Source organism: Thunnus albacares, chromosome 10 (assembly GCF_914725855.1).
Source record: "Thunnus albacares chromosome 10, fThuAlb1.1, whole genome shotgun sequence".
NCBI classification, from domain to species: domain Eukaryota; kingdom Metazoa; phylum Chordata; class Actinopteri; order Scombriformes; family Scombridae; genus Thunnus; species Thunnus albacares.
The window spans coordinates 24,034,914-24,049,914 of NC_058115.1; the positions used below are offsets into that span (position 1 = coordinate 24,034,914).

A 15,001-nucleotide genomic window follows, 5' to 3' on the forward strand; every position below is an offset into this window, starting at 1 on the left:
GTTTATTGTTTGGAGCCGAGAGTGTTTGCAGTTAGTTCGTCTTTTGAAGTCGTGTTCCTGCTGTTCGACTGCCTCTGGAGGTTTTGGACAGACAGGCACACACAGCGGGAGAAAGGGGGGCAGGGAGACTTACAGATCTCGAGGTGGAGGTCTGACAGGAGTCAGCATTTATATGGGTATTAAATATACAGCGGAACTCAGATATAATGACCCCCCAACCTGCACGCTGGCACCTCTGCTTTACTAGTCTGCCTTTACCTGCCATGTGGCACTGAGAGGAACAAACATTTTCTGTTTTTTTTTGTCTTCATGCACCTTTTTTAGAAGAGTATTCAAAGCCAAAATACAACTTGTTCTCTGTTTTGTGACATTTTATTATTTCATTATTCAAAATCATTTGCATTGCATGCCTGTGTTGACTGAAAATTGCCTTTTTACATGCTGAAAGGAAACTGCACAGTAACAAAAAAATACATTTACATTTGTCAGTTTATTAAGGTTTAAACAAACACTGTAACTTATCAATGCTTAAAAACAAGTGGTACGATTGATCAACGACTCCCCGAAATGTGGAATTGTGCTACTTAGATGTTTTCAATCAAAGTCTGTTTCGTTTTAAGAGAAACCCTTCTCCTCCCACACGTCCTGGAGGTCCTACTCAGTGTCCTCTGCAGGCTCATCAGCAGCAGCATCAGGCTGAGGGTACTGGAAGCGGACGGGGTCGTACAGATCATCCCTGGGGTTGTAGGGGGAGGGGTTGTAGTAAGGGTAGGGAAAGAAGGGGCCTTTCTTCTCAATGGGAGCAGGGGGTGCTGGCTCCTCCACAGGTTCCTCCTTCTCTTCCTCCTCCACAGGAGCAGGAGGAGGTGGCGGTGGCGGGACCACGATCTTCCCCTTGATGGGCCTGGGTGGGTGGTCAATCAGGCAGTCGGGGTCCCAGTAGGGGTCACAGTCGTACTCCATGCCCTTGAAGGTGCGGATGGGGGCCGGGGGAGACTTCTTGACGACGACCAGTTGAGGTGGAGGTGGGGCAGACTTCTTTGGTGGAGGGGGAGGAGGTTTGGGCACTGCGACTGGGGCCGGGGGGACCTTCTGGGGGGTGCAGTGGGGGTGGTAGCGGGGGTCGCAGAGGACAGGCACAGCGCCGCTAGGCAGGTAGACGATGTGGGGCTTGCAGAGGGGATCCTTTTTGTTGCACAGGTAGAGCACGTCGGCCTGGGAGATGCCAGGAGCAAGAGGGAGAGCTGGGAGAGGAGCAGGGGTCGCCTGAGGCTCTGCGGGCTTCGGGACGCCTTTCATAGGAGGTGGAGGAGGAGCAGCTTTGCATTTCTTGTCTGTTGCCGGGTCGCACATGATCATAGGCACTCCCAGTTTGCTCTGGAAATAAGAAGCGTTGGGGCCGTAGGCGTTCTCCAGGTACCTCATCTGCTGGTAGAGCATCCGCAACCTGTCGATCTCATACAGCTGAGGGGCGGAAAACACAACAGAATATCAACACAAAGGCCTTTAATAAAGATAAATTAGTGAAGAATATAAATGTTATTGGTGTTATACACCAGAAACACACTACATGATTTAAAGACAACTGAAGTTCTGCGTCAGTGTTTCCGGCCTTTTCGGTTTGAGACCAGTTAAAATTAAGCAAAGTTTACTTGCAGCTGGTTGCATATGTCTACGTTGTCAGACCAGTTCAACCAGTGAGCTTTTTTCTTTTGAATACATTTCAAAAAATACAATTATCCAGTTAGCCAAAATGGGGGGGAAACAAAGATTAAATGAAAGTGTGAAAAGCTAAACATCATTTGGTTTTAGCTCCTCTACAGAGGTAATCGTTTTGTAGCAGCTCGGATTAATCTCACCACTCCTTGTTCTACATAGTGGGGTCTCCACCAGTCGGAGTAAAAATCCCATAATCCCATAATCTGTGACATTTCAAAAACCTTTTAGGGCGTATATATGAATAGACACAGTTGTCTGTATATACGGAATATTTCAGGATTAAATTCTTCATTTACATTAATTATGGAAGTTATGCAACCAGACTAAGAAATTTGAGTCTCACTGGGATCAAGATTAAGAATATGTTTACTTGCACTAAGTATATTGTCTTTGCAGGTAACAGGTTATTTTAGGAGACCAGAGTCTGTCTTACCCCCTCAATGTGTCCGATGCTGCTGTAGTAGCGGTAGTAAGACTGGAAGTCTGGGTTGCCTCTGTACCATCTGGGGTCCACAGCGTTTCGCTTTGGTCTGGAGTGAGTCAGGAAGTCATTTGCTCTCTCAGAGCCGATACTCACATCACTGACAGGGACCATCTCTGTTAAACAAGTGAAGAAGATGATCATTCCCTTAAAAAAGCTGAACTGCTGGACAGATACTGTCCTGAAAAGTGATTTAATATCTGCTCTCACCTTCCTGTTTGATGGCATTCAATAACGATTTGGCGTTCAGAAGGCCTGAAAGAGGATATAAATTATTTGTTGGATGTTAATCTGGTATAAATTTGAGAAATTTGTCTTTTAGAAGTTGTACGTCAAAGAATCAGAACTGACCTGGGAGCCACGTCAGACAGCACAGTGTCCCCGCCAACCATAACATCGAACTCATCTTGAACCCCTGCAGACCAGAGAGGCAGTGTTTCATGAAGAAAGAAAAGATAGAAAGAAAATAGGACAGTTATCATAAAATCATCCCTAGTTGATAACTTTAAAATGTTTATCTATACACTTCTATCCATAAAGAAAAACATATTTAAAGGTATGCAGGTAAACTTTTGGTCATCTATACATTGGATTTTGTTACTAAAATGGAGGAATTTTCTCAAAGATTTTAATATATAACAGATTTGTTAAAGGTAGTAAAGTAAACTTGTCTCCAGGCGAACTTATTCTCCTACTACAGTTTTAAATACATGTCAATCACTATGAAATTCAACACATCACAGCTGCAAGAGAAGAATTTACACCAGTTAACTGAATAAAATGCTATCAGTAGTTTAGATGATCAAGTATTGTGAACGTCAGAGAAATCACCACACCACATTTTACTCACCTGTGTCAGGAAGCTGTCTTCACCGCACTAACAGGGCCGAGTGAGTTAAATACAGATCTCTGCGTCAGTCACCCTCAAACATGATCTCCTGTCCAATAGGAGCTCAACAACTTTGAGACCAATACTCGTTTCTCCACCTCCCTTTTACCTTTTTAATAGTGTTTAATATGGTGCCTTCGGCGCCAATTAGGAATAAAAAGCCCCTGGACTTTTAGCAGCAAAGCCATAAAGAGAACAGACTTCAAATGGAAACTCCCCATTAAGTCTGGAAGGAAAGCATCACCTGCTGGGACAACTGCAACTGTGGAGAAAATGCTGCCAACTAACAAAATATCTCAGCTAAAAAAAAAACAGTAAAAATCATAGATGACAACCTGCGTTGCTTTAAACATACATTTATGATGACTTGTTAGAGATTTCTTAAACACTGTCTGCTCCAAAAGGTGGTTATTTTTACCCAGAAAACACCTGCTTTTTTTAACAGTTGTGTGACTGGGAGATGACTATCAACTCTCTGAGCATTACGGAAGCTGCCTTTTTTCGTCTTGGCATGTTCACTATTAAATTTGAAGTGTTAAAAATCAGACTAAAGTTGCATTCTTACAGGATGCTGTCATACTAAACACGCTACTTGTTGTAAACTTAATGCGTGTTTGTGAGTTGAAGCCTCAGAGCTGTAGCTCCTAACTTGAAAACTTTTTTCAGCCTTCATCACAGTTATCACACGTTATTCACTAAGTGGCCTGACGGTATTCAACAAAATAAAATTACAACAATTCAGTTTTAGTTGGCTGATGAAAATGAAGTCAGTTGATCTTCAGAAGATAAATCGATGCTCCAAGAACAAACTTTTCATTTGTCAAATGTGTTAAATATGATGATTTCCTGTTTCTTTTTTTATGACAGTAAACTAACAGTTGTTTAAAGATGAAGCTCAGAAGAAGCTCTGATGGGCATTTTCCACCATTACACACCAAAAGATAATGAAAATAATCATTAGTTGCAGCCGTATATGTTTGCATGTTTTACAAGTGAGATTTTTACAAGGTTTTACCCAAAGCAGCAATTATGTCAACAAAGCTGCTCCAGAAGCAAACTGGTGTTGAGCGGTTTTTATTGGGTGTCTTTTTTTCTGAGGTGGATAGACTATTTTATTTGCCTGTAGTTAGATAAAATCAGAAAAATAAAGAAATAAATGGAGCAAACTAATAATGATAAAGCATGAATCTGCACATGCAAATACAGACATATGTGAGATCAGGGACAGGAGAAAGTGATCAAATCAAATTTGCAATGAAATAGAAGTTTGCATAGAATTTGCTTTAAGCTACATTCAGATTTAATGAACAAAGATACTGGTAGAAGTTATTTGACCTATTTTCTCATCATTCTGGAGTCCACAACTTGGCAAACAACCAGCCAGGCACTCCACTAATGACTGGTCAGATCTGCAAATCAATACAAAGTTGTTCTGAGTGATCACTTTTATCCTATGATGAAACATTTCTATCCTGATGGGAGTGGTCTCTAACAGGATGACAATGCCCCGATCCATAGGTCACAAGGGGTCACTGAATGGTTTAATTGAGTATGAAAATGATGTGAATATGTTATGGCCTTCACAGTCACCAGATCTCAACCCAGTCGAACATCCATGGGAGATTTTGGGCCGACGTGTTAGACAGCGCTCTCCACCACCACCATCATCGCCAAATGAGGGAAATATCTTTCTGAAGAATGGTGTTCATTCCTCCAGAAGAGTTCAGACTGGTAGAATCAATGCCAAGGAGCACTGAAGCTGTTCTGGTGACCCAACAACCTTACTAAGACACTTTATGTTGGTTTTTCCTTTAATTTGTCACCCGTCTGTATATGGCTGTTGTTTGTTAGAGTTCATGAGAGTTTTCCATCTATAGACTATTATTTCTGCTGATGTAATACCAGATAACCAAATTTGTTTCTTAATCATGGGGAACTTAAGCAATGAATCATCATTTGGCAACAGGATATCTGGAGAAAAAGGGGAAATGCATTTAACATGCAACTTTGTTCATCCCATCTAACATGCACACAGGAGTCAAAAGGAAACAAACAGTACTGAACCATCAATTTATTATAACTATCTGTCACAATACAAGGCTCAAAGTTAATTTATCTTGCCTGATTTGCATTACAAATGTATAAAATGTACAGAAATGCTCAGTATCAAAGAAACTGGAAGCTTTAAGTTCTAAACTGCAGATAGTACTAAACAACAACAACAACCTCTGACATACATATTTACAAGCAATTTACTGGTGAACAGGAATCTTAAACATAAAAATAAGCATAGCTGTGGATCTCCAACTGCAGGAATTCTTGCAAAAATGGTCATGCTTAAAAAATGTCCAGTTTCTGTTTGACTTGTGTTACAAAAATGCTGGAGGAGGAAAAATAAAGAGTCCCAATATAAGTCTGTTGAAAGCCCACAATAAAGAGTTTCTCCCTCAGGTGGCTGAAATGCAGCGTGTGTTAAAGAGTGCAGGTTCTTCAGACAAACGTGATGCGGCTGCGGGCCTGGTTGACCTGCCACACGTTCAGCTCCTCGTACTCCTCCAAGGCCTCCTGGAACTGGGCGGGGGTGAAGCCACGCGAAACGCATCGCTGCTCCGCCTCAGACATGCGGACCACCCCGCCGGGTCCACCGCGGCCTGTTACCCCCTCTGTGGCGAGTTCACGCACCAGAGAGAAGATGACGTCGGCTGGACGCTGAGTCCTGAATGGAAGGAAACAAACGATGAGTTTTAGACTTTAGAAGAGCTCTAGTTTACCTTTTGTTGTACTGACTACAAGATGAAGGTCAATTAAATGCTTAAAATGGAGCCAGAATAAAAGAAAATGGACTTTAGACGTTACTGGCTTCACGTTTAAAGACTCCAAGATGCTAATTTGAAACGATGTAGGAATATGGCTTCTCTCTGCCTCCCATTGTTATAAAAAGCCTCCAAGTTACTGTAAAGATCTGAGTAGATAAAAAAAACAAAAAGTTCACCAGCCCTACAGATTGCTGAAGTGAACATGCTGCTGTGTGAACAGAGCTCCATAAAAATCCTCAAGTTTTACAGCTTCCTCCAGGATACACAGCTACTGTTACAGATATATGAGAAGCTCATAAAAGGGGGATTTTAGGTCAAAAGACATCCGGTCACTGGAGTGAGCTCACCGACCTGCTGTCATTAAAAACCAGTTTGAGTTTAAAAGGTGCTAACACCAACCTTGTGGTGCCGGACTTGTCAGCCTGAAGTGAATCCTTTGACATCTCCATCAGTCTCATCGCCTCGTTGACGTCTTCCTTCTCCACAGAGTCCATCATGCGAAGGCGAGCCTGCAGGAGGAAATAAAAACAGCGGATACGGATGGTGAGTTAGACGGAAGCGAGATAAAGTAAATAATCATAGTAGAAAACGTAGCTTCACAGGAGATCCGTCTTGATTATGTAGGCTGCGCTATGCCGGCACTGTCAGACCGAGACAAGTGCAATGCCCTCTGGGATGGCCGGCAATTGCCCAAGTCTCCGCCTCTCAACACCAGCTAGTCTCTCTACAGGTTGAAATCAAAACATCAGACGACAAAAATGCTAAAAAGAGAAACCGAAAGCTTTACATGTCAAGTTGTTACACAGAACATATTGATGACTTTTCTGGCCATGGTCAGTTTTGCATGGGTTTGCACAGCTGCGCCTAAAGCACACAGGCTGACTGCCCACCCTGCAAAGCTGGCCAGGATCAGACAAACCTTTTGCTACATCTCACTTGAATGGTTGTGAAGGTGAAACAACTTCATCATCAGAAGTGCAGAGTTCACAGTTGATGAGCAGCTGTTGTGCAAATGAACACGTTCTTGATGCAGCCTCAACAACTCCAGCAGGGGTTTTTTTTTTCCCTTCCTTCCTCCACACAGGCTTTGTTGTAGCAGCAATTTGCCCTCTTGTGGACGTCTACGTGCAGCACATTGCCTACCTGTCTGCCTGAAGTGCTGGTTTTGCAGTAGGTGGATGACTGCTACCTGCACAAACAGCACTTTTGACACCCAGAGGCTGATACGATGCCAGACTATAAAAAACACTCATTCAGGATGTATCAACTTTTCCTTTACACTTCTTCAATTAATTACTTTTTAGAAAGCCATGATACATTTTCCAGTTTGCTACTGCTGAGTCACTGAGAATAATGACTATATCCTCAGTGTTTACAGACTGGAGATCTTTTGTCCAGCGTGGGAAAGAAGTGCTCACACTGCAGTAGGCCAGGTTATCATCACTACCTGCACTGTAAGCACTTTAGCTCACACTGGACTATTGATGCACACGCACACGAAAAAGAAAACCATTCAACTCTTTAGAAAGCAACACATTTTGGTGACTTTAAATGTGGTGGTATCAGTAAGAACTCAAAACGAATCATTTGAAAATTGTATATAATTGATTAAAATGCAAAAAGAAACAGATTAAAGAGCTTTTGTCAAAGTGGCCTCTAAATGTTTCCAGTTTAAACCTCACAGCTGACTAGAGATGAGGTGTGATTCTCACCAGGGCTGTGGACAGACGGAGGATGGAGAGGAGGGTACGAGCGGAGGTGAAGGTGGTGTCCTTGCTGACTCGTGCCTCTTTCCTCATTTCCACATAAGCGGCAGTGATGTAATCAGCCAGCAACTCTGGGACCACAGGCTGCTTTTTCTTACACACAGCGATATAACGCCTAGAGGGAATTACATCACAAAACAACAATTAAGTACATACAATATTTGTATGCGTAATATAACAAACAATCAATAACAACCTGAATTCTGTCTGGAATAATATTAGTTCTCCAGGTTAAAAATGTTTTAAGAGCAGTAAAACTGTATCAAACATTTTTTCATCTCACACAGAATAACTGAGCTTTTCTGCTACGCACCTCATCAGCTTCATGTCAATGGGGGTGAAGTGAGTGGGCGGCTGGCGGCAGTGCTGGTGTACATAGGTGATGTGCTGGGCCAGACGCAGGTCGGCATCTGCATCAGGCTTGTCCTGGATCAGCCAGAGCAGGTCGAAACGGGAGAGCAGAGCAGCTGGCAGCTGAATGTTCTGCTCAATGCTCTTCCGGGGATTGTAGCGGCCGTAGGCAGGGTTGGCCGCTGCTAGAATGGAGCAACGGGCGTTGAGGGAGGTCATGATGCCGGCCTGGAAAGAGAAAAATAATGTTAATCAAGATGTTTTACATCACCATTAGATTAGAATGTCTCCGCAAATTTGCCTCGTGGTTATTAACAACCGATGTTCATTACCTTAGCGATGGAGATGGTCTGCTGTTCCATCACCTCATGGATTGCTGTGCGGTCAGCGTCAGCCATCTTGTCAAACTCATCAATACAGCAGATGCCCAGGTCAGCCAGCACCAAGGCTCCACCTTCCAGGGTCATCTCTCCGGTCAGGGGGTCACGCATCACTGCCGCTGTCAAACCGACGCCGGACGACCCACGACCTGTTGTATACTGGCCTGAAGATGAGATACGGGACAGTAGAAAGTGATCAAATTAAACCTGCATGAAATAGAAGTTTGCATAGAATTTGCTCTAAACGACATTCAGATTTAATGAACAAAGACAATCAGATACTGGTAGAAGTTATTAGATCTATTTTCTCATTATTCTGGTGTCCTTGGCATACAAGCAACTGGGAACTCTGCTAACGTCCGGTCAGATCAAAAAGTTAATATTTGACCACGTATGCCCCAATGGAAAGAAAATGCCTCACTGGATAAAATATTAAACCAGATACAGGACTTTTACTCCAACAAACAGGGCTGTACTCACTTCGAGGAGCCAGACGGTCAATGTAGGACAACAGCTGGGACTTGGCGACTCCTGGGTCTCCCATCAGGCAGATGTTTATGTTGCCTTAAGGGGGAAGAGCCAAAAAACAGGAAGAGTGGAGCGGTTATTGCAAGATTTCATAAAAGGGCAGATAATTGTGTTTAAGAAATGCTCAAATGATCACAATTGACAATGACGACATCTTTTATTTCCTTTCTAGATATACAGAAATTTGAGAGGTGCTCAAGTCAGTGCTTACCTCTGATTTTCATGCCTTTAGGAGCCTGTTCCACTCCTCCAACCAGCAGCAGGAGCAGAGCCTTCTTTACGTCTTCATGTCCGTAGATCTCTGGTGCTATCGAGCCGGCTAGTTTCTCATAAAATCCTTCATCTACAACAGAGAAAAACAATTCAGTTGGCAGTTAGGCATCCGCATCAGTTAATGGCATCTCATTTTGCTAAAATCCAGCCGTCACCCACGCAGACCCCTACCTGTGATGCTGCGCAGCTCCTCTTCGGTCAGCTCCTCGTTGCCGAGCTCATCATCCTCCGTCTTGTTCATGAGTGTGATGCTGTGAGCTTCCATGTAAGTTTCTGACAGAAGACCCTAAAAGCACAAATAACAAAATCAAAACATGTGATAAGAGTCTTCAGAGTGAGATATAGTTTAGTCTGAGTTGAAACAGAAGAATCCTAAAAATTCAGGTCAAGGTCACTTACCTGAGTAGCCTGCCTGAAGCCTGTGCGCAGAAGAGGGAGGAAGACTCCTGTGATGGCGACATGGTCTCCTGGTTGGGCGAGACGTGTGTTTTCACCTCGTGCAAACACAGACATACTCCTTGGAATATTACCGACAGGCACCTGGTCACTCTGTGGGACGACAGAAACTTGTTCTCTCACAATAGTTCAGTGAAATATATACAACAGTGTGTGAGTGTGTTATTGTGAAGCTCCTTACATGTTCCTGAATACGCAGCTCCTGGAATTTGACGAATTTGGAGCCTCTGGTCTGCAGGTAAAGGCGACCTCCGGATTTGTTGGTGACACACTCTTGGCTGGGACACATGATGAGGGGCATGAAGGAGGGAGACTGGATCTGAAAGACAAGATGAAGACATTATGAAAGATATCCAACATATATGTACTGTCACAAGACTCGAACGATTACAGGATTGAATCCAGTCTTACGGGTTGGTAGGTCTCAGCTCCGCACTGGTCACATGTGTATGTAGCTACGACCATCATGGGTTTGACCTCGGTGGCACGAGTCACGATGCCTCGGACGTTCACCAGATGCCCGATGCTGTCAGCTCGCACGTCACGAACCACTTTGGGTTTAGAAGTGCTTGGAGATTTGAAGTATAACTCACTGTGGATGGAAGATAAAATTCATAAGAATCAGAATATATCATATTTACAATAGTTTAACAATTTTATGAGACTTTTAGAATAGTCCAAATTTTGTTTGGAGATTTTATTTACTACTAATAACAAAAGGGTTAAAGTTATTAAGGAATAGTAGCACCAAGTTTAAAAAAGGGAACTCTGATTAAACACTGAATCTTATTTAACTTACTATCTCCTCATGAGTTCAGGCGGGTATTGGTTACGTGGGTCACGTGTGTCTGCAGGGTCACGACCCCTCTGCTCCATCATCAGCCTGTGCTCAATGTACACGTCCAGAGCATCTTTGGCCACAATCTGGATATGACAAAAAACATTTTTTTTTGCATTAATGCAGGGAACTCTGTTTTTAGGGAGACCCTCATTACATGTTATTGGAAAACTGACAAAAGAAAAAAGTGAAACTGATAGTTGGTTTGTTAGATACTAAAATATAATGCCTCGATAGTCTTACTGTTTATTCACTACAGTTGATCTTCTAATCAAAAACACTTTGACTTTGTCTAAGAACCATACAGGATTTACTTCTCAGCTCTACTTACATCTCTTTCTTTGTACTCTGGCAGCAGCTCGTGGACGGCGTCAGCAAACAGGCCCGTGTAGCGCTTGGCATTCTCACAGATGCTCTCGACCAGCTCGGGGTCTTCCTCAGCCACATCGTCCAGGTCCACAAAGAGAGACACCTGCTCCCTGTGGGCCAGTGCCACCTGTACACACAGACAAGTGATTAGATGAGCCACTTAATTACATGACCTTGTCTGCACAGTTGCTGCATAATAACACAACAGTGACACCTCTACACGCACTTGAAATCAGGCAAGATGTAATCATGCATTCAAATGTAGGTTTATAATGTGACAGGAAGTTAGAATATGCTCTCAGTAAAGTGGGTGGAGTATTCTGTCGTATTTACAGTAATTACTTGTAAGCATCTAGATCTGCAACGATTAGTGGATTAATTGCCAACTATTAAATTAATTGCCAAATATTTCGATAATCCATTAATCGGCTGGAGTCATTTTTAAGAAGAAAGCCCAAGTTCTGATTCCAGCATCTCAAATAAGAATATTTCCTAGTTTCTTTAGTCCTCTATGATAGTAAACTCAGTATCTTTAGGTTGTGGACTTGTGGCCAGGACAAAACAAGACATTTCAGGTTCACTTTGGGCTTAGAAAATGGTGAAAAACGTCCATCACTGTTTTCCTGACATTTTATGGACTAAACAACTAATTGATTAAATCGAAAAAATAACTGACAGATTAATGATAATGAAAATAATCATTAGTTAAAGATTTACTAAGATCAACATTTTGCTTTGGAGTTATAACAATATTGACAAATCTGAATAACATGCGAATCAACAAAATTACCGTTGATGTGTTTGTTTTTTTATTTTTATATATTTTTTTTTTTTACAAAGAGATTATTTTATTTAAAGGTGAGCAGTGAACAACACTTGAGGTGTTCAACCTCTAAATTTGTAGGCATTTATTTTAGCAACAACTAAATTAAATTACTATCCAAAAGAGCAATGAGTGGTTTAAATTATTTAGGAAGAAAAGCAATAGACAATGGATTTGTCTGTTTTACTGGCAAATCTGACATTACCTTTCATCAGAAATTCATTTTTTAATCTCATTTATTTACTTAAGAGTCTTTCATCAACAACCATCCTCACCAGGCCTACAACAATCAACTCTAGAAAGAAAACCATTAAATATTTGTTTCCTATACTTACAAGTTGAGCTCCATATTTGAACACCTTCTTCCCATTGTCATCCTCTGAGTAAAACTCCTGCAGGAACCTTTTGCATTTGTCTGTAAAAAAACAAAAAAAAAAAACAAACAAAAACATTCAGCCTCCTTTCAGAACAGAAAAACACAGGCCTAAGCAGACACTAGGTGGGGATTGTTTATTAGCTCCATATACACAAAGAAATCATTGTTCACTGATGTTACCTTTTACATTTGTTGAAATTACACTAAAGCTGTTTCCTCCAAGTTTAAAAGCTATTGAAAATGTTGATTAACAAGTGGGCCTACACACTGGGAGCTAATTTGTTGTCCTGCGACGACCCCCTTTGTTGAGTAACATGGCATCCTGTAATCTCGATGAGTCACTATTACCTACTGTACAGCACAAACTGCCAATGCTGCTCTCCAAGAAGCGAATTCCGCTCGACTTTGCCTACTATCACGGTTTTTTGGAGAGAAATTACTGACGTTACGCAGCAAATAGCTTCAGGTTGAGAATGTAAATACAACAACAGGCGCGCTCAGTTCAGTGTCCATTTTTTTTTTTTTGGGAAAATATCCCCCACTTCTCGAAAGAGCAGCAACTACAAACAATATTTAAATCCACGTTACAAAAAACGAAACTAGACCTAGCACGATAATCAAAGTACTCCACTTACTTTGACGCCGTAGTAGATAATCTGCAGCTCTGCTTTATTATTTCACTGTTCGAGGATGTTATTGTAAACAAAGCAGCACATGGCTTTTGTGCCTCTTCACTTCGAGATCCCTCCGCGATCCCTGCGCTCTTAAAAATAGTCCTGGCTGTTGTTTTCAAAAATCCACGGCCAGCCATCTTCTAACGTTAGCTTAGGTTAGCCGAGTTGTGCTTGAACACAGACATGCATCACCAACGTTAGCTACTGCTTTTTAAACATAATCGCTAAGCGGTAAGAGGTGGCTGAGTTTTTAATGTTTAACGCTTACGGTTGATGCACTCCCAGTTAAACGTCTCAGCAGTCAGTTTGATGCAGCAATTATATTCACGGATAGGAAGATGACTCAGGTCGTTGTAAAGTTTCGATTTTAAGTGGGAAGCAAAATCATATATAGATAAATTGTTACACAGAGCCCTTTTAGTTCAGTAATTGATATTAAGAGGCTAAAGTATGGTCACACATAGTTTTTTTAAATTACTTTTATATCCTAACGTACCAGTACAATGTTGCCGATATGAATTTCAGTTAATTCCGTTGGTGGGATTCTAACGGTTATCCGTTATTGTAAATACAACGTATTTTAGACGCACAGCTTGTTTACACGTATAACATCAAAATAAAGTTTGTGACCAGAACATAATCCAGCCATTTGGAGTGCTCTTGAGCAAGATACAAGTTGAGTTAGCTATTGGTATTTTACTGCAACAGGCTATAACGTTACACCTAAATGCACAATCGCACGTTAACTTGTGTTACTGACAGTCAGCTTGTAGCTACCTTGCTAGCATGCTAACATAACGTTCATACTGCAAGTGGGTAGCTAGCAGTAACGTTCGTTAGTTTAGCTAGCTGATAAGAGAGACTAAGTTCAGTGGAAGAAAGTGAATCGTTTTCAGGTCGTGTAAAGCGCTTGTATACGTCGAGAAGTTAAGAGAAAGTACTGAATATCACATGTTAACTTATTAAAGTTTTTTTGTTTGAAAACTCGGCGTCAACACGCTACGTTATTACAAGTGAATCGCGTAACAAACTGAAACCTTTTAACGTGTAACATTGGTATTAACGCCATTTACAGATAACCGTCAAGTTATATGTATCATGTAGGTCTAACTACCAACTTAATCGTTAACGTTATCTAAGTAATTTGCGTTGAACATGTCAAAGGATGCATAACGTTACAAATACTTTTCTACAAATGCTTGTTGCATGACCTGAAATAATGTACCCAGTATTAAAGAACAACACGAGCATCTGATACCAACTTTCTAAAAAGGTAATATCTTATAACTAAAAAAGCCTGCTCACTCTTCATTAACTTACTAAGATATTGTTGGACATGTGCTTTCACGGTGGCGCCTGCTCCTTTGTTTAAGCTGATCCATCCGGGCCACTGAGTAGTCAAGGCTCTCAGACAATGCTGATTTACTTCAGAGTTAACTAAAGGTTTAGAAAACTTTGTGCAACTTCAAGGTGAATACCAATTCCTGATTTATTGAACTGTACAACAACGTTATACAGGCACACTCATATGCAGGATTTCCCGGGTTGTAGTTTGAGGAGAGTAAGCTAGTGCAGAAGCAAAAAACGAGGAGGCAACTTTATCAGATGAGTGACTGAATTGCACTATTTTAAACTGCACAAACCCAATTCATTGAGGTTATTTAGGTAGGCTGACTTTATATCCAATGCAATCCATGTTATACACTCGCTACGTTTTCAAATAGCATTTTAAAGCACATATTTAGTCATAAGTTTAGTATTTTAGGCCAACCTGTTGCTGCCATGCCGTTATTATGTAAGTTAACACATTACCTTTCTCTGCCGCATAATCCTTACGAGCCATGGCTGTAGACGTTGACCCTCAGGTGAGATAACTTGATTACAAAATGCTACGGTGCAAACTGACCCAAAAAATCAGTTTAAATTCCCGGTTTAGTCTCTTTACTATCACCGGAGACCAGCGTTCATTCACTCTCAGTTTGGTCTCCCCGGTCGCGCTGCAAGAAGTGGCGCGAGTCTGACGTCGCCAGCAGCCAATCATGACGCTCCTTTCAGCACGGAGAGGCGGGCTTTCGTGGTGGCGCGAAAGCTGCGGGCGAATGCACGTCACGTGACTCGACTAACTTCCGCCCTGTTTGTCAGTAATGGCGCGAAAGGCGATGATTGGATTTCATACAACTGACTGACCCCAAAGTGAACTCAGATACTGTAGTACATACTGAATAAACACCGAAGCTTGGCCAAATTAACCCATTAAAACTC

General features: G+C 41.8%; 2 protein-coding genes across 2 annotated transcripts; both read right to left on the bottom strand.

The window, feature by feature from the left end:
* Positions 1–340: 340 nt before the first annotated feature.
* LOC122990461 (leucine-rich repeat extensin-like protein 3) lies at positions 341–4,563 on the bottom strand. The gene is made up of 5 exons (XM_044363829.1): positions 3,051–4,563; positions 2,552–2,615; positions 2,411–2,455; positions 2,153–2,316; positions 341–1,464 (listed from the first exon to the last, which is right to left on the bottom strand). Exons 2-5 carry the CDS (start codon positions 2,604–2,606, stop codon positions 655–657), a joined length of 1,074 nt encoding a protein of 357 aa, XP_044219764.1. The 5' UTR covers positions 2,607–2,615; positions 3,051–4,563; the 3' UTR covers positions 341–654.
* A 582-nt stretch (positions 4,564–5,145) lies between these two features.
* mcm7 (minichromosome maintenance complex component 7) lies at positions 5,146–14,770 on the bottom strand. Its single transcript, XM_044362907.1, has 15 exons — positions 14,552–14,770; positions 12,025–12,104; positions 10,829–10,993; positions 10,459–10,583; positions 10,071–10,251; positions 9,841–9,978; positions 9,603–9,752; positions 9,375–9,489; positions 9,142–9,273; positions 8,883–8,966; positions 8,355–8,566; positions 7,985–8,250; positions 7,618–7,786; positions 6,305–6,414; positions 5,146–5,805 (listed from the first exon to the last, which is right to left on the bottom strand). Exons 1-15 carry the CDS (start codon positions 14,580–14,582, stop codon positions 5,580–5,582), a joined length of 2,184 nt encoding a protein of 727 aa, XP_044218842.1. The 5' UTR covers positions 14,583–14,770; the 3' UTR covers positions 5,146–5,579.
* Between the last annotated feature and the right edge of the window lie 231 nt (positions 14,771–15,001).